The following is a 16,629-nucleotide window of genomic DNA, read 5'->3' on the forward strand; positions in this document are numbered from 1 at the left end:
CGACCTCTTGAGGTCCCGTCCATATGACTTCAGCTCCCAGCATGCAATGCACCATCTTGACCCAGTGGGTGGTAAAACTCCCAAGCAGCTTGTTCCTTTCTGGGGGGGCTTGTCTGGGGCGAGTGCGCTGGTCTAAAGTGTTAGCGTCCCAGGTGCAAAGCCGCTGAATGGCTGTCCCCAGCTGCTTCCCCGGGGGCCAGCGCTGGGTGGGGCCAGGGAGAATTTTGGGGGAGGTCTGCAACGCCCTTCGCAGGTGACGTGCCTGTGAGCATGGAAAGGTGGGGACCCCCCAGCTGTCGTGTGGGTTCCCCGCTTGGTGCTCGCCCCTCCCAGCTCAGCTGCAGGGCTCCGGTCCCATTGGTGCCTGGGGGCCCTCGCTCATCTGTGACCATCTCTCCTCCCTGTCAGGTCCCCCACAACATCAACTTCCGGGAGAAGAAGCTGAAGCTGTCCAAAAAGAAATCGGAGAGCGCAGGGGGCGAGGAGTCGGGGGGCGCGCGGGGGCGGGTCGCCCGCTTCCGCTTCTTCGAGGACATCTACGGCTACTCGGGGGTGAGCCGCGGGGGCAGGCCTGGCTCAGTCCCTCACTGTTCAGATTGGCCCCAGGCTCAGCTGCTGGTACCATGGGGGCTGGGTGACAGCGGGAGAGAGCCGGTGGGGCACCCCCATTCGGGCAGGTCCCTGGGGCAGTTAGACCCCTCTGGGTGCCGGTGGGGGGTTGGGCACGTCATGGCGCTTTGGCTGCTGCACTCGGGAGGTGACACCGCAGGATTTCCTGCCATCCTGTGAGAGCCCAGAAGCTAAGCGGGGGCTGGCTCGGCCGGCACTTGGAGGGGAGACCTCCCGGGCATGGCCAGGGACTGTGGGTTGGTGAGTCAGCGCTGCGTTGCAGCTGGCCAGGAAAGAGCCCGTGGAGAGGCCATGCGGGAGCCCCTGGTCCGAAGCGCCCTGGCAGCGGGCCCTGGGCTCCCCACTCTGATCCCGGCGCTGGCTTTGCTCCCAGGTGTTCATCTGCGGGCCCTCCCCGCACTGGCTGCTGGTGACGGCCCGAGGGGCCCTGCGCCTGCACCCCATGACGATTGACGGCTTGATCGAGTCCTTCGCTCCCTTCCACAACGTCAACTGCCCCAAGGGCTTTCTCTATTTCAACCGGCAGGTATGTGGGGCGCGGCTGGCTTGGGGGCTGAGCCCAGGGCCCCACAAGGGGCAGACAGACGCTGCCTGGGCCCTGTGGAGGTGGGGCGCAGAGGGCCTACAGGTCCCAGCATGCACTGCTCCATCAGGGCATGTCCCTCTGGGCAGCAGCTCTTCTCTCTGGGGCGTGGGGGAAGACGGGGGCTGAACTGAAGGGAGGGGCTGACGGTGGGCTCTGCTCGCAGGGGGAGCTGCGCATCAGCGTCCTGCCCGCGTACCTGTCCTACGATGCTCCGTGGCCTGTCAGGAAGATCCCGCTGCGCTGCACCACGCACTACGTGGCTTATCACGTGGAGTCTAAGGTACCAGGGTGCTGCTGGGGGCAGCCCTGCCGTGTGGGAACGGGCTGTGCTGCGGGGAGTCCCCTTCTGGGGCACAATGTCCCCCGATAGCTCAGCTCTGCCGGCCCAGGCCCCACCACTCTGCAGGCAGTGCTGCTCCACCCTCATCCTGGCCAAGGGGCATCTTGCAGGGCACAGCCCCCAAAGGGGGCGCTTCAGACCTGTCCTGCCCTTCCGCCTGGCTCTGCTCCATGCCCCATGCCGGCAGCCCGCACGATGCCAGCTGAGGGAGCAGCTGCTCTCTCCTGTGTCCACATGGCATGGCTGGCTGATAGCAGCAGTCAGGGAGGCGGTGGAGGGGCCCCCCGGTCTTTGTGCTGCGTCCTGACGGCCTGTGAATGGCTGCGTCTCTCTGGCAGGTCTACGCCGTGGCCACCAGTGTCGTCAACCCCTGCACCCGCATCCCCCGTATGACGGGAGAGGAGAAGGAGTTTGAGAGCATCGAGCGGGGTGAGTAGAGACCTGCCCCACTCGGGGAGGAATGTGTGGGGAGCGCACAAGCACTGGGTGTGCAGTGCTGGCAGCAGTTCCTGTGGGCCAGGCTCGGCCCAGCACTCCCTCTCCTGTGCGGGCCCCATGGCCTGGCTCCCTGGGAGCAAGAGCCCCGGTGGCTGCGAAGGTCCCCCCAGCCCACAGAGTCCTGGGGGGTCCCCGGGGCAGAGCTATGGGATGGGGGGTGCCATTGAACCTTCCTGGGCTGGGTCGGTGTGTGACGCTGGCGGGGGGCTCTGTGTCTGCGCCAGCCCCTCACCTGTCCTGGGGGCCGGCTGGGGACTGGAGCTGTGTGGGTCTCTTCCCCCAGACGAGCGCTACATCCACCCGCAACAGGAGGCCTTTTCCATCCAGCTGATCTCGCCGGTGAGCTGGGAGACCATCCCCAACACCCGGTAAGGGCCTGCGAGTAGGGCAGGTGGCTGGGCGGGGCTGGGCCCTGGCACTCCTCTCCCGGGGCTCTGCCAGGCGGAGGGACGAGGGCCCGGCCCTGGGAGTGCTGCATGGGTGAGGGCCCGGCCCTGCACCAGGAGGGCAGAGGGCGAGAAGCAGGTGCTGGCCTCCCCCTGCCCCCCACAGCAGAGGGAGACGTTTGGGGCAGGACGCCGGCCTGTGAGTGCTTGTGTCTGGGAGGAGGAGCCTGGCGCCGTGGGCCCTGGGCCAGAAGGGCCAGTTCCTGTCCTGGCCCCGGCTGCTCTGGTGTGGGGCTCCCTGCTGCCCTGACCTGTGCCTGTCTCTCCCGCCTGGCCAGGATCGAGCTGGAGGAATGGGAGCACGTGACTTGCATGAAGACGGTGTCGCTGAAGAGCGAGGAGACGGTGTCGGGGCTGAAGGGTTACATCGCCGCCGGCACATGTCTCATGCAGGGCGAGGAGGTGACCTGCCGCGGCCGGGTGAGTGTGGGCTGGGCCTCCCCCATCCTCTCCCTGCAATTCATCCCGCCCCGCTCCCTGCACCACAGCGCCCTCTGCTGAGCCCATCCCCCTGCCCTCCTGCCTGCCCCCTCTGCCTTGATGGGGACTGGACTGTGCTGCCCCCACCCCCCCCAGTGGAGCCATCATCTCCACCCAGCGTGTGGCCAGGTCGCCGTGTGGGGGCTGCTGGGCTGTGCCCAAGAGATACCTGCGGGGGGGGGTGAGGGGGTGTCGCTTCCCAGGCTGTCTCCATGGAGCTGGGCTCCTTGTGGGGCACGCTCTCGCCGCGGTGCGCTCTGCCACAGGACCAGTGAGCTCATCTGTTCCTGACAGGGCGCGGGGGTGGGGGGGGGGTCGCCCCCTTCCCTCCCTCAGTCCAGACCGGTGTGTGGATCCCGGCGCGGGGCCGGGCTGGGCTGTCAGGGCAGCCGGGAGGGAGCTGCCCCTTGCTCACAGCCCCCCGCCCCACCCGTCTCTGCAGATCCTCATCATGGACATCATTGAGGTGGTGCCGGAGCCGGGGCAGCCGCTCACCAAGAACAAGTTCAAGGTGCTGTATGAGAAGGAGCAGAAGGGCCCGGTGACGGCCCTCTGCCACTGCCACGGCTACCTGGTGTCAGCCATCGGCCAGAAGGTGAGGGGCCGTTCCTCAGCTGGGCCAGCAGGGGGCACCAGGAGCCTCTCAGGGTCCTCCCCAGCCGCAGGGAAACGGCACAAAACCATGCCAAGGAGCCTGTCCAGAGGGGGCTGTGGGCAAGAAACAGGCCCTTGGTGCCCCCCCATCCCAGCAGCTGCCCAGCCGCTAGCGGCCCCGATTCAGGGAGGGCACCACCTGGGGAGCAGAGTCCCGTCTCCTCCAGCTGGTCTTGGGGACCAAGCGCCCTGGGCGGTGGGGTCTGAGCGTGAACCAGTGCCAGCCTGAGACACCACATGGCAGCCGCTGCCTTTAGGGTGGACTGGCAGGGAGTGGGGTACGAGGCCTGTCCCCTCTGGCAGCGCTGGCTCTGACCCAGCCCCAGGATGTGGGGAATGGCTGGCTCAAGGGGGTGCAGTTATGGGGTATGGGCCCAGTCCCCTCTGGGGAGCGCTGGTTCTGATCCAGCCCTGGGGGGGGTGTATGGGTGGGCCGGGGGTGGGGTTATGGGGTATTCGGCCTGTCCCCGCCCCAGGCTGGGGAATGGCTGGTTTGGGGGAGGGGGCAAGTTATGGGGTATAGGGTCTGTCCCCTCTGGCAGCGCTGGCTCTGAATCAGCCCCAGGGTGTGTGTGTGGGGGTGGGGAATGGCTGGCTCAGGGGGAGGTTATGGGGTACGTGGCCTGTCCCCTCTGGCAGCGCTGGCTCTGACCCAGCCCCGGGATAGAGGCGGGCGCGGGTACTCCCGGGTACTGGTTCCAGTCGGCCCCTGGCTCAGGCACTCTGCCCCCTGCCACGGTGCCCGTCCATGGCGTGAGCCCGGCACCCTTGCCCTCTGCAGATTTTCCTGTGGAGCCTGAAGGACAACGACCTGACGGGCATGGCCTTCATCGACACGCAGCTCTACATCCACCAGATGATCAGCGTTAAGAACTTCATCCTGGCGGCCGACGTCATGAAGAGCATCTCGCTGCTGCGCTACCAGGAGGAGAGCAAGACGCTGTCGCTCGTCAGCCGGGTGCGGGCCGGGGCCGGGGCCGTGTCTGCGGGGGAGCTGGGAGGGTGGAGAGGCTCTGCGGGGAGGAGGGGGCTGCCCGGGGCCAAGAGCAGGGCTCAGCCTGGCACCTCAGTCACTTCCTGACGCAGTGCTAGGTCCCCGCCCGCGGCTGTGTGCTTCCCCCTGACCCCTGCTTCTCCTGCAGGATGCCAAGCCCTTGGAGGTGTACAGCGTGGACTTCATGGTGGACACGGACCAGCTGGGCTTTCTGGGTATGTTCTGCTCCTTCTCCATCCCCCGCACGTAGGGCTCGGCCAGGCCTCCTGCCCGGCGCCGTGGGATCATGGAGGCCAGCAAGGGGGGGAGACCCCCGTGGGCAGCCCCAGTCCCGGCTGGACGAGCTGGTGGGGCCGGAATTGCTTGGGCCCCCTCTGCTCAGTGTTGCGACTGTGCCGAGGACTGAGAGCTGCTGGGGGTGGGGGGTGTTGAGGGCAGAGCCAGCAGCCGCAGGCGGATCAGGATGGGGGCTGGAGCCAGGTTTGGACCCAGGGCAGGGGGGCTGGAGGCTCTTGGGTAGCTCTGTGTGTTTGGCGGGGGCTGAAATGCTGCCCAGAGCAACGTTGCTGATCTCTGCTCTCTCCCCGCAGTGTCTGATCGCGATCGGAACCTCATGGTCTATATGTACCTGCCTGAAGGTAAGGCCTTCCGCCCCCTCCACTTCTTAGCCAGGCCCCTGCCTACGGGGGCCGGTGGCTAGCGCGCAGGACCAGGGGTAGCCCCTGCTCTCCCAATGACTCGCTCTGGGACTGTGAGGGGGCCAGTCCTTTCCCCTCTAGCGTGGACACAATGACACTCGTATTTGTCTGGTGCTTTGGGAGCCCAACCAAAAAAGGCTGGAGAAGAGCCAAGTCCGTCAGTGGCTGCTGGCTGAGCCGTGTCAGAGACACAAGGGGGGGAGGGAACAGCTTTAATTGGGCCAACTTCTGTGGGTGAGAGCCAGGCGATCCAGCTACACCGACCTCTCGTTCACCCACCTTGCCTCTGATTAGCCCAGGGTCTAATTAGCCAGGGACACACCCCTGTGAGTCTCCAACTGCCAGAACCAGGGACTGGCTGACGGGCTGGGTCACTGAAATCGCCCCATTCTGTTCATTCCACCTCAAGCACCTGGCACCAGCCACTGCTGGAAGACAGGTTACTAGGCCAGATGGGCCATTGGTCGGCCCCGCTGTGGCCATTCCCTGTGTGGCTCTGATTCTGGCCTGCTGCAGCGCCGGATAATAATACTGTAGGGCTGCATGTAAACAAAGACCAGCATGGAACCCACAGGAACATCTAACAACCGGCAGCCCCCTGAACCTGGGGCTGGAAATTCCTTCCTGTCGGCGCAGCCGGAGCCGCATCCGTAGCTGCGTGCGAGCCTGAGGACTCCGGCTAGTCCAGCCCCTTCAGGACTGCAGCCCATGGAGACTCCAGTGTCCAGCATGCCATGCTCCTTCGCCTCCAGAGCGGAGCATGCTGGGAGCTGTAGTCTCCATGGGCCACACCTCGCCCTGATGGAGTTGCTCCCGCTCCTTCTCTTAGCCAAGGAGAGCTTCGGTGGGATGCGGCTGCTGCGCAGGGCCGACTTTCATGTGGGCGCCCACGTCAACACCTTCTGGAGGACGCCCTGCCGCTGGGCCACCGATGGCGGCACCAAGAAGTCTAGCGCCTGGGAGAGCAAGCACATCACCTGGTTTGGTAGGTTCGGCTCCGGCCCGCAGAGGGCAGCGCTGCGCCCAGTTCTGACCCCACCCATGTGCTGGGGGAGCAGCCGGGCTGGGCCCCGCCCCTGTTGTGCCGGGGGCTGTACAAACTGAGACGGTGCCTGTGCCGAGCAGCTTGCCCTCTGCGGAGGCAGCTGCCACGTGGGTGGGGGAGTGGAGAACGTGGAGACTGTCTCCACGCCTGCCATCCACGTGGGGCTGTGCTCTGGAGGCTTTGCCCCAGAGGCCTCCAGCCAGGCTGCCATGGGCCGGGGAGGCAGGCAAAACAGGAAGAGACGTGGGTGGGTGGATCAGGTCTGCCGAGGGGGGTCGTGGAGGTGAGTGGGAGGAGCTCGTGTTCAGTGCCGGGAAGTGGAGGAGCCGCGTGGTGGCTCGTGGGGGGAGATGGGGTCGGAGTGACGGGCCAAGGGGAGGAAGGGCGGAGTGGGCATCAGGTGCAGCTGTGGGGCCATGGGGCAGTGCACAGCCTGTGATGGGAGCAGGGGCTTGCCTGGGGCCGGGGGAAGTGCGTCCCAGCACTGGTGTCCAGAGTAGGACACGGTGGGGCTAGTGGGCGGGGAAAGAGCCGGAGCTGCCAGGCTCACTCCGGGTTCTGCCCCCTGCAGCAATGGAAGGTGTTATCTTGCAGGGGGCAGCTGGGTCCCGACTGCTGCGCCCAGTCCGTTACCCTGAGCTCCCAGGGCTCGTTGCTGGCCCAGCCCAGGGAGCCTCCCCTCAAAGCGGGGCGTTCCGGGGTTCCCTGACCGGGCCGTTCTCCTCTCCCTAGCCACGCTGGACGGCGGGATCGGCCTCCTCCTGCCCATGCTGGAGAAGACGTACCGGCGCCTGCTGATGCTGCAAAACGCCCTCACCACCATGCTGTCACACCATGCCGGCCTCAACCCCCGAGCCTTCAGGTACCGCCCTGCACCTTGCTCCCCACCTCGGCCTGGCCCAGTCAGCCCCGCTGCCCTTGGCCAGACACCCCCTCCTCTGGTGTGCGCCTGATGGCTGCTCTCCACCCCAGAGGTGGCTGCATCTGGGCCGAGCTCTGTGGGATCCTTAAGGAAAGATGGCATTTAGCCTGTCTGACATTGGAGGGGCAGGGATCAGATGCCGGGTGCCAGTACCTGGTACCCTCGGCCAGGGGGAAGGGCCCTGAGCTCAGCTGCCCCCTGGCAGTAGCAGGGGAGATGTGAAGTGTCTCCAGGGAGGTGCTGGGTGGGGCTGCACTAAGCCCTCTACAGCAAGGGGGGATAGACCTCCAAGCAGGCTGTGGGGCTCCTGGGCCAGGCTAGCCTCTCTTAGGACTCCATGCAGGGCGGGGGGAGGGGGTGTCCTCTGCTAGGGCCCTTGGGGAGAGGAGCTGGGGCTCCGTGTGGTCCCCCATGGCCTCTTGGCCGTAGCACAAACCTGCTATCCCACCAGCCTCACCAAGCTCCCCCAGCTGCTCCCTGCAGGGGGATACCTGGGGCTTTCCCCCGGTGCCTTTCCCCAGGCCGTCCTAAGTGCCCTGAGAACGTGGGCAGGGCAGCAGTGGGGGGCAGGCCAGCCTGGACCATGGCCTCCCCCAGCCTCCTTGCCGGTAGCTACAGCTCCTCTCCCGCAGGATGCTGCATGTGGACCGCCGGATCCTGCAGAACGCCGTCCGCAACATCCTGGACGGGGAGCTGCTGAGCCGCTACCTCTACCTCAGCGCCATGGAGCGCAACGAGCTGGCCAAGAAGATCGGCACCACGCCAGACATAGTGAGTAGGGCCCCATCCCAGTGGGGTTAGTCAGGAACCCCAGGGGCGAGGCCCTCCCCTGACCTGCCTGCTTCTTTCTCTGCAGATCCTGGAGGACTTGTTGGAAATCGACCGCGTCACGGCTCATTTCTAATGGACTCGGGGCGGACGGGGCCAGCGCCTGCCCCAGCTCTTGTAAATTCCTTGGCGTCCGGGCTAGGAGGCCCGGCCTGGCTTTGTACGAACTGGGAGGGGTTTGTAAAAAAAAAAAAAAAAAAAAAAAAAAAAAAAACGACGCGGCACAACGTGCTCGTGGCTGTGGTGTTTGCTGGGTGAGGGGGTTTGGCTGGGGGCTGCTTACAGGGCAGGGCCTCGCTGGCACGGGGAGAGACGCTGGTGCTGGCCAGGAGGGGCCATGGCCACATGGGCAGCCTGGCTGGAGAAGTGGGTGTCCCTGCCCCACCATACAAGCTGCCAGAAAGCCATGGAGCGAGGGGGCCTGGCTCCTCCCGCCCTGCCGCTCCCCTCGCAGCACCACTGACCACCCGCTGTGGGGCGCCCACGTTTTATTAGTGTAAGATCAGGGTCTGTGCGGCCCCTGGAGCCGATGCAGCCATAGGGAAAGGCCCAGGCTCCAGCTGGCAAGGCGCTGCCCCTGGCGTTCAATCCGGCCAGCCCGCGAGTCCGTAGCAGGCCTGGGTCTGCCTGTCTCCGCAGCGGCTCAGCTAGGCCTGGAGGTACTCGTAGATTTGGTCGCTCTCGGAGAGGAAGCCCACGTAGGCGAGGAAGCGAATGAGGGAGGCCATCAGCCTCATGGAGAACGTCTCGTACCTGGGGAGGAAGCAAGAGCCAGCATGGAGCATGAGCCACCAGCACCCTCTGGGTCGAGTCAGCGCCCGAGTGCGGGAGCCCGCACGCCCCCCTACCTGAGGGCGATCTCGAACTTGAGGGTCTCCCACCTCACCCGGAGCCAGCAGAAGAGGCTGCGGATGCCGGAGGATTTGTGGCCAGCGATCCTGCTCCAGCCCTTCACGGCGCTGCGGGGACAGAGGAGCCAGGTCAGGCCCGGGGCATCATCCTCCGTACTGGGCAGAGCCCCACGCCAGCGCAGCCTGCGGGAAGGCAGCCAGCTTTGTCAGCGTGCGGCCCAGCGGGGCCGGGCAGGGCTGAGCCCCGTTGCTGCAGCCTGTAGCCGGGTGGGGGGCAGCCCCGCTCACCTCTTGCCCATGGCGAAGTAGCGGTCGACGGGGGCGCCCAGGGCAATGTTGATGCTGCGCACGGTGTTGATGTTGCGGAAGACGAGTAGCATGGGCCGGGGCAGGTCCTTGAGCACCTGCATGATGCGATCGAAGTGGTGCCGGGCCATGGCCTGCATGTAGAGCGTCTCCTCCTGCGTCAGGATGTTAGCCAGCCTCAGCTGCCCCATGTGGATGGGCCTCTGCATCAGGATCTCGCAGAAGAGGAAATAATCTGGGGTGGGGCGAGGCCAGGCCTGGCCGTCAGGGGAGCCGGGGCAGAGCCCAGGGGCCCAGGCTAGCAGCCAGAGGGTCTGAGCCACTCAATCCTCCCACCCTCTGCGCCCCCCCCAGGGAGCAAGGTGGAGACAGCGTAGCGTAGTGAACCAGCCTCCCAGCAGGGGAATTGCCTCGGGCCCCCTCACCATGTCCCCCGAGCCCCCACTCACCCTTCACGCCCAGCTCGGCGGAGAAGGCCCTCATGCCTGAGTCATCCCGCAGGATGATGGCTCGCCACAGCTTGCACAGTGCCGTCCGGTCCCTGCCACGGGGAGAGGTTCCGTGTCACCCAGGGCTGCCTGCCCCACGGGGGGTGGAACCACATCCCTGCCCGCAGGGGTGGAGATGGGCCCTGGAGTGCTGCCCCCGGCCCCCCGCCCGCTCCCTACCTCTCACTGAGGAACTCGTAGAGGCCGTGATCCAGCAGCACCAGCTGGGCCTTCCCGTTGGGGCCCCTCCGCACCAGCACTGCAACACAGAGCGGGTCACTGCACGGTGCCCTGGGCACAGGCACCCAACCTGCTTCCAGCACTAGCCGCCTCCCCTCGGCGCTCTGGGCAGGGGGGCCGGGATGGGAGGAACCCCGGCCCGGCCTGGGGGACACTGAGGCAAAGGCACCCATGGAGGGGAGGGGAGAGGGCAGTGCCATTATCGCAGCCTCTGTGCTGGGCCTTTCCCTGCTCCCCCAGCCCCCGTACCGTTCCCAGGGTGCGGGTCCGCATGGATGAAGCCCGTGTAGAAGATCTGCTCAGCAAACATCTGGATCAGCTTGTCTGCGGTCTGCAAGAGGGCGAGACGGGGGGTGAGCCGCTGAGCGCCCCAAGGTGGCAGAGGGAGTCTCACCGAAGGGGCTCGGGGCAGGGTACAGCGACGGCCCCCTCAGCAAGTGCCGTCATTCAGCCATTCCACAACACTTGCAGCAGAAGGGGCGTGCTTTGGCTGCCGGTGAATGCAGCTGCCTCTGGGATGGACCGTCTCCACCTCCCAGCCCACAGAAACGCTACAAGCGGCAGCAGAATCTGTTGGGCCCTACTTCCTGGTCCCCAATCACCCCAGGGAGCTGGGCTCCCCGCTTCGCCGAACTGCAGCGCCTCACTCACGTCTTTGAGGTCCAGCCCCTGCGCCCTGATGCTCTCCACATCGTTGATTTTACAGCCTTCGCAGTAATCTGCCGTCAGGACTCTCTGTGGGGAGCAGATGGGGGTCAGGAGGGGCTGGGGCCCTGCCCTCCCAGGGTGCAGCCAGTAGAGAACTAGTGTCGGCCCAGCCGCTCCTCGCCCCCTGCTACGGGCCTGGGGTACAGGCAGGTCCAGTTACCAGGGCGAGGGGGGTCTCCTGTGCCCCCGGGGGAGGAGGAGCTGGTCTGGTGGTGAGGGGGTGACCCCAGATGCCTCCCAGGGCTAAACCCACCCGGCCACAGGAAAGGGGGGGTCTGTGCAACTGGCTGCTGGAGACGGGGCTGGGGCCCAGCCGTCCTGCGTCCGCACCTTGCTGCACTTGTCCCAGTGCACAGTGGGGACCACAACGTAGGGGAAGTGGCGCAAGTCCCGGGCACAGCGCTCCGCGTTCCGGCCCTCGTTCTCGAAGTCCAGCTCCTGGGCCAGCGTCCCCTTCAGGTCCTGCGGAGAGAGAGGGCAGGGGCATGGCCAGGGGCTTTCCCACGCCAAGGTGGGCACACATCCCACAGCGTGGGGCACCGACTGCCCCCATTTCAACCCTCTGCCGGGGGAGCCACCCAGAGCATGGGGCCGCTCTCCGCTCAGTGCCTCGTCCTGCCGGCACGAAGGGGAGCTCCTGGCCTGGGATGCCTGGGGCAGGGCCCACGGGTGGGTGCTAACAGCCCGAGCCATGGGCAGGAGCCGGCTAGCGGCCAGGGCGAACAGAGCCTGGAGTGCCCACACCCGGCAGCACTGGCCCTGCACCCGGGCTGGGGCGGCTGCTGCGGCACTAGCTGGGGATGGGTCCAAGGGGCTCGGGCGGCGCCGGTACCTTCAGGACCCAGCTGAACCCAAAGCTGGGGTGCATGTACTCGATGATGCGCAGTAGCAGCTCCAGCGTGCGGATGTCCCCATCGAACCTATCCCTCAGGTCGATGTACTGCACCTGGGGAGGCGGAGACGGAGCGCGCTGGGAACCCGCCTCAGCCGCTGGCTGCCCTCAGCGACTCCCAGCCAGACGGGGCATCCCAGGGCCCAGCTGAGCCGCACGAGGGGCTGGCGTGGCCAGCAGAGACTCCACGTCCCAGAATGCAATTCACCACCCGCACCACATGCTGCCCCATCTGTCTGCAGTGTTGGCAGCACCGAAATGTCCCGGTGCTGCCGCACCCGTGGGTCGGGCAGCACCCCCTGCAGGCAGGGCTCAGACTGCAGCCCCACGGAGCCGGCAGCATCCTGGCTCCTAGCAGGGATTGGGGCGCTGCACACCGCTGCCTGGGGCAGAGGCCCCATCTCCCTCCCGGCCCCAGGCCCAGCCCTGGAGGAGCAGCTGCTGGAGCTTTCCCATGCAGGGAAGTCCTGGGAGTTGCCTCGGGTCTTGGCCTGTCCTCCACCCTGCAGGCCCCTTCCATCAGCCTGAGCCGCCTGCCCCTGCTCCCGCCCAGCAACGCGGGGCTGCTCTCAGCCCAGGCTGGGGCACAGAAGAGGGCTGCAGCTGGGCCCCTCTGGCTCCAGGACCCCAGTATGGAGCCAGCCCCAGCGAGGGAGGTCAGCCACACCCGCCCTTCTGGCTCACGCACCTTCACAGCCACCAGTTTGCCGTCCGGGAGCCGGGCCTTGTGCACCTGGGCCAGGCTACCCGCGGCCATGGGCTGGTAGTTGAACTCCAGGAAGAGCGTGTCGGCCGTGGCTTTGAAATCTTCCAGGAACAACTCATCCACCTGCGGCAGGAGATGGGGAGGGCTGGCTGTCAGGGAGCTGCCCTCCGGCACCGGCTCATGCCCAGAGTGGGCAGGGGCCGCCAGAGACGCCACATGTTGGGGCTCTGGTTCTGAGCAGCCCCAAGGCAGCGGAGACCAAACCGGAGTTTCCAGCTGTACCCGGTGTGCTGTGAGGTGGGAGGGTCTGTCGAGCAGGGGTCCCCCTCACCCAGCCTGCAGGAGCAGCCAGCGCCCATGCTCCAGAAGGCGGGGGGCCCAGGCGGGTGCTCAGTGGTGTGTAGAAGAGAGCTCTGCCCAGCCCACCCCCGGTGCAGCTGGGGGAAGCTAGGGGCAGAGGGGGCTCCCAGTCCGGCCCCTTGCCCTGGAGGCAGTGGGGGTGCCTGAGGAGAGGCCCGTCTCTAGGAGCCCCGCAGAGCCCGCTGCTCCGCCCCGGGGAGCCAGCACTCACCTCCCCGCACCCCGTCTCCACGAGCCCCGCAGAGCCCGCCGCTCCGCCCCGGGGAGCCGGCACTCACCTCCCCGCATCCCGTCTCCACGAGCCCCGCAGAGCCCGCCGCTCCGCCCCGGGGAGCCGGCACTCACCTCCCCGCATCCCGTCTCCACGAGCCCCGCAGAGCCCGCCGCTCCGCCCCGGGGAGCCGGCACTCACCTCCCCGCATCCCGTCTCCACGAGCCCCGCAGAGCCCGCCGCTCCGCCCCGGGGAGCCGGCACTCACCTCCCCGCAGCCCCTCTTGAGGGCCTGGTCCTCCAGCACGTGCAGGGTGCTGATGTACTCGGGCGGCAGGAGGTGGTTGAAGGCGCACAGGCCCTGGCCCAGCTTGACGTACAGGCCCCCGTTGCGGATGGCGCCCTGCACCAGCCTGTCGGCCGCCCGCTGGTGACAGGCTGACATCGCCTCCTTGTACTCTGAGCTGTTCTGATGACAGGGACACGCGGCGGGGAGCAGCCGTTAGCACCGGCGGGACACGGCCAGCAGGGGGCGTGGGCACCTGGGTGTGGCCAGCAGGGGGCACCTGGGCGTGGGCAGCAGGGGGTGTCTGGTCCCGGCCAGCAGGGGTCATGTCCCAAGCAAAGAGGGGTAACGGGGCTGTGATGGAGGGACACACACACCAGCAGGGGGCGCTGCACGACCAGGGAGACGGGACCTGCCCAGGACCCCAGCGGCAACAGAGGGGCTCCCCCTCTGAAAACCCCTCCACCCCCTACAGGCAGCATCTGTGCCCCCCAGCACACTGACACCATGCCCATCACCGTGGGATTGGGGCGCCTGGCAGTGACCCGTCTGGCTTGGGAGGGGACTGGCACCGGCTCACAGCCAAGGGACATGCGGGTCCCCATGTGGCAGGGAACATACCTCGTCCACGCCCTGCAGCGTCACATGGGTCATCCGCCAGTAATCCAGTGAGATCCGCATGCCCAGGATCAGGGACCTGCAGGGACAGGGCAGTATGGCTCAGCACGGCCATGGCAAGGAGGGGGGGCAACTGGCCCAGGGGCACGCAGAGCCTGGGGCCGGCAGAGAACCCAGGAGTCCTGATTCCCCCTGCAGTGGGGCCTGGGAGCTTGCGCCTTCCCCAGGCCCTAGAGTCACCTGGACGCCCCTGTAGAGGGAGCCCCTTGTGCCTGGGCCCGGCCGAAACCCACCTGCCGAAGCGCCCGACGCCCTCCACCAGCAGCCGCATCTTCCTCCGCTCCTGGGCATCAGCCAGGCCGTAGTGCGTCCCGGCCGCCAGGGGCAGCCCCAGCCCCGCAGCCAGCAGCACCTTCCACAGCAGCCCCCTGCGCTGGCGCCAGCTGGGGGGGACAAGGGGACAGCGGTGAGAGCCCCCCATGACCTCCAGCCCCCTGACGTGACTGCCCTGCTCCCCCTGTGGCTACCACCACCGCCCCTCCCCGCCATGGCCACCATGCCCCCTGTGACTGCCCCACTCTCGTGACCTCCACGGCCCCTGGGACCCCTCCCCGCCCCCCCAGTGCAGCAGAGCCAGGCCACACCCTCTCCAAACAGGCCTTGGCTGGCGGCACAGCAGGGTGGGCAGCAGGGAGGCTGCCAGGCCTGGGCAGTGCCCAACCCCCCGTGACATGGAGCCTGACAGGGTCACGCGACTAGCAGGCGAAAGGACCCAAATCTCCCAGACATAGAGAAGTCTGTAAACGGCCATTGGACCGTCCTTACAAACAGCTCCAGCCACGGCAGAGACCAGACCTGCGTTGGGAGAGAATTAGCGGTGAATCCTAATTGGCTGCGTGCCTGCTCATGTCAGAGGTTACCCAGGTAACCAGCCGGGCCCTGTCCCCAAACTTTAACAACCCGCAAACCCCGTTCACGGAAACGTCAAGTCTCGCCAACCCCCTCCGAAGAATGAATCTTTCCCGGGATTTTCTCCCTTACCTCAGCCTAGGCTAGAAAAGCAGCGACCTTGGAAATCTCAAATGTGTTTTTATGACATGCTTATTACACACACTTGATGAATTATTAGTTCTCCTTGCACTATTTCTATTACAGTGTGAAACCGGCAACTCTTCCAAGAGCTCACTTTCGTAGCTTGTATCACTTTTGATTAAGCCTGTTATAAGACAAGGCTCCTATCAGAGGCGCCAGTAGAAAAAAGGGGTGCGGGGCGAAGGCCCTGCGTACCCCAGAGCCTTGGGGGGCACCGCCCAAAAAGGGGGGGCATAGGGGCTGCTGGAAAAAAAGGCGAGGGACCCACGGGGGGGGGAGAGACGACACGCGGGGACCGCACATGACCCTCGTCGCCCCCCGTACCGGCGCCTCTGGCTCCTATGTTTCATGAAGGAGTGTCCGATGTGACTTTACTGCAAAGCCACAATGTTTTTGTGTATACACAACCAATAGGAGGTTTTACTGCGAAGCTCCACCCAAGGAACGCCTGCTGGCCGGAGATCTACAAAGGAACTCTAGGGCCCTGATCCTGTAGCTGAGGTCTCCAGCTCCAGTCTGGAGCCCCCTGCTCCTCCTTGTGGCAGAATTAGAACAAACTCTGCCCAGGTTCTGGATCCCGAGGAACCGATTCTGGAAAGAGCTTTTTGCACTCAGCAGCTCACCATGTCTGCTATGAAACTGATCGACGAGTCTGTTCATATCCGGATGTACAACCAGCTTTTAACCATGATCCTCTCTTGTCTTGTTTAATAAATCTTAGCGTGGTGAATAAGAGCTGGCTGGAAGCGTGTGTTTGGGTAAGAGCTGAGATAGCCATTGAGCTAGGGGAGGACGTGTCCGATCCCTGGCGACTGGTAGAACTTTATACACGATGAACATGATTTTCAACACTCCTCATCGTGTCTGACTGGGCTGTCGGGGGGAGCCCAGGGCTGGGTCGCTCTAGGGGAGCTGTGTGTTGGCTCTTGGGTCACCACTAAGGTATTGGAGAAGCTGGTTTGCGGGCGGCTGGGTGAATAACCCACCAGTTTTCGCAGTTTGCCCTGACTGAGCAATCTCAGCGTGGCCCCCCCGTTATTTCACACCTGCCCGGGGTGGGGCATGGGGTGAGCACCGTGGGGAGGAGCGTTTCCAACATACCCAAGTGGGTAACAAGGGGACAGACACACACCCCCCGACCCGGGGCCCTGCCCAAGAAAGGGGCCGGTCTGGAGGGCTCTCCGGCGAAGGGCTTACCGTGGCATCGGAGGGCTGGCCATGTGTCTGCAGTGCAGGGCGGGCGGCTGCCACGGGCACCTCCTCTGCAGCAGGAGGGAGTGAAAACGGCAGAGCTGCACCTGGGGGCCAAGGCACAAAGATCAGCGGGACTCTGACAGTGCAGGGGAGGAACGGCCGCCCCGGGCACTGCCTGCGGAACTCACTGCCACCGGGCAGTGCGGAGCTGCCAGGGCCCGAGACATTCCCGGGGCACCAGCCAGAGCTTCCCCAGCTGCTCCCAGGGATCCACGGTGAGGCTCGGACCTGGCAGCATGCCCATCCCACCAGGCCCAGCTGCACCCGAGCCGTGCCCTGGCTGCACCACCGGCCATGCTTCTCGTGGAGGGCAGCTCACGGCACTGCTGGTCACAACCACACCCAGAACGTGCCCGACGCCTGCCATCAGAGCCACAGCATCCCAGAGCGGAGCACCAGCACCCCACGGCACCGGCAACCGCCTGCCGCCTCGACAGCACAGCTGCAGCCAGTGGCTGTCTGCGAACACCACCCACAGCTGTGCAGAGCAGCGCAC

The 16,629-nt window shown here is 66.0% G+C and overlaps 2 protein-coding genes across 2 annotated transcripts in view; one reads left to right on the plus strand and one right to left on the minus strand.

Annotated features, from left to right (window-relative positions):
* The window catches only part of CPSF1 (cleavage and polyadenylation specific factor 1), a 33,523-nt gene extending 25,225 nt beyond the window's left edge, over positions 1–8,298 (plus strand). Inside the window, exons 24-37 of the mRNA XM_026647093.2 lie at positions 409–552; positions 1,004–1,156; positions 1,380–1,496; positions 1,895–1,985; positions 2,338–2,422; positions 2,779–2,920; positions 3,423–3,575; positions 4,416–4,592; positions 4,777–4,843; positions 5,219–5,266; positions 6,156–6,311; positions 7,104–7,233; positions 7,926–8,064; positions 8,150–8,298. Of these exons, the coding sequence (XP_026502878.1) occupies positions 409–552; positions 1,004–1,156; positions 1,380–1,496; positions 1,895–1,985; positions 2,338–2,422; positions 2,779–2,920; positions 3,423–3,575; positions 4,416–4,592; positions 4,777–4,843; positions 5,219–5,266; positions 6,156–6,311; positions 7,104–7,233; positions 7,926–8,064; positions 8,150–8,197 (1,650 nt within the window). The 3' untranslated portion in view covers positions 8,198–8,298. The remainder of the gene's footprint in view (positions 1–408; positions 553–1,003; positions 1,157–1,379; positions 1,497–1,894; positions 1,986–2,337; positions 2,423–2,778; positions 2,921–3,422; positions 3,576–4,415; positions 4,593–4,776; positions 4,844–5,218; positions 5,267–6,155; positions 6,312–7,103; positions 7,234–7,925; positions 8,065–8,149) is intronic.
* Positions 8,299–8,759: 461 nt separating this feature from the next.
* ADCK5 (aarF domain containing kinase 5) lies at positions 8,760–16,189 on the minus strand (the record flags this gene model as incomplete). The annotated part of the gene is made up of 14 exons (XM_026647097.2): positions 8,760–8,874; positions 8,970–9,080; positions 9,261–9,513; positions 9,728–9,819; positions 9,947–10,025; positions 10,256–10,337; positions 10,658–10,741; positions 11,045–11,176; positions 11,547–11,660; positions 12,295–12,435; positions 13,152–13,352; positions 13,791–13,866; positions 14,081–14,230; positions 16,077–16,189. Coding segments are annotated over 14 exons (1,734 nt in total), but the record flags the coding sequence as incomplete, so codon positions are not given.
* Between the last annotated feature and the right edge of the window lie 440 nt (positions 16,190–16,629).

This window comes from Terrapene carolina, unplaced genomic scaffold (assembly GCF_002925995.2).
Source record: "Terrapene carolina triunguis isolate 2854851 unplaced genomic scaffold, T_m_triunguis-2.0 Scaffold58, whole genome shotgun sequence".
In the NCBI taxonomy this organism is placed as follows: Eukaryota; Metazoa; Chordata; order Testudines; family Emydidae; genus Terrapene; species Terrapene triunguis.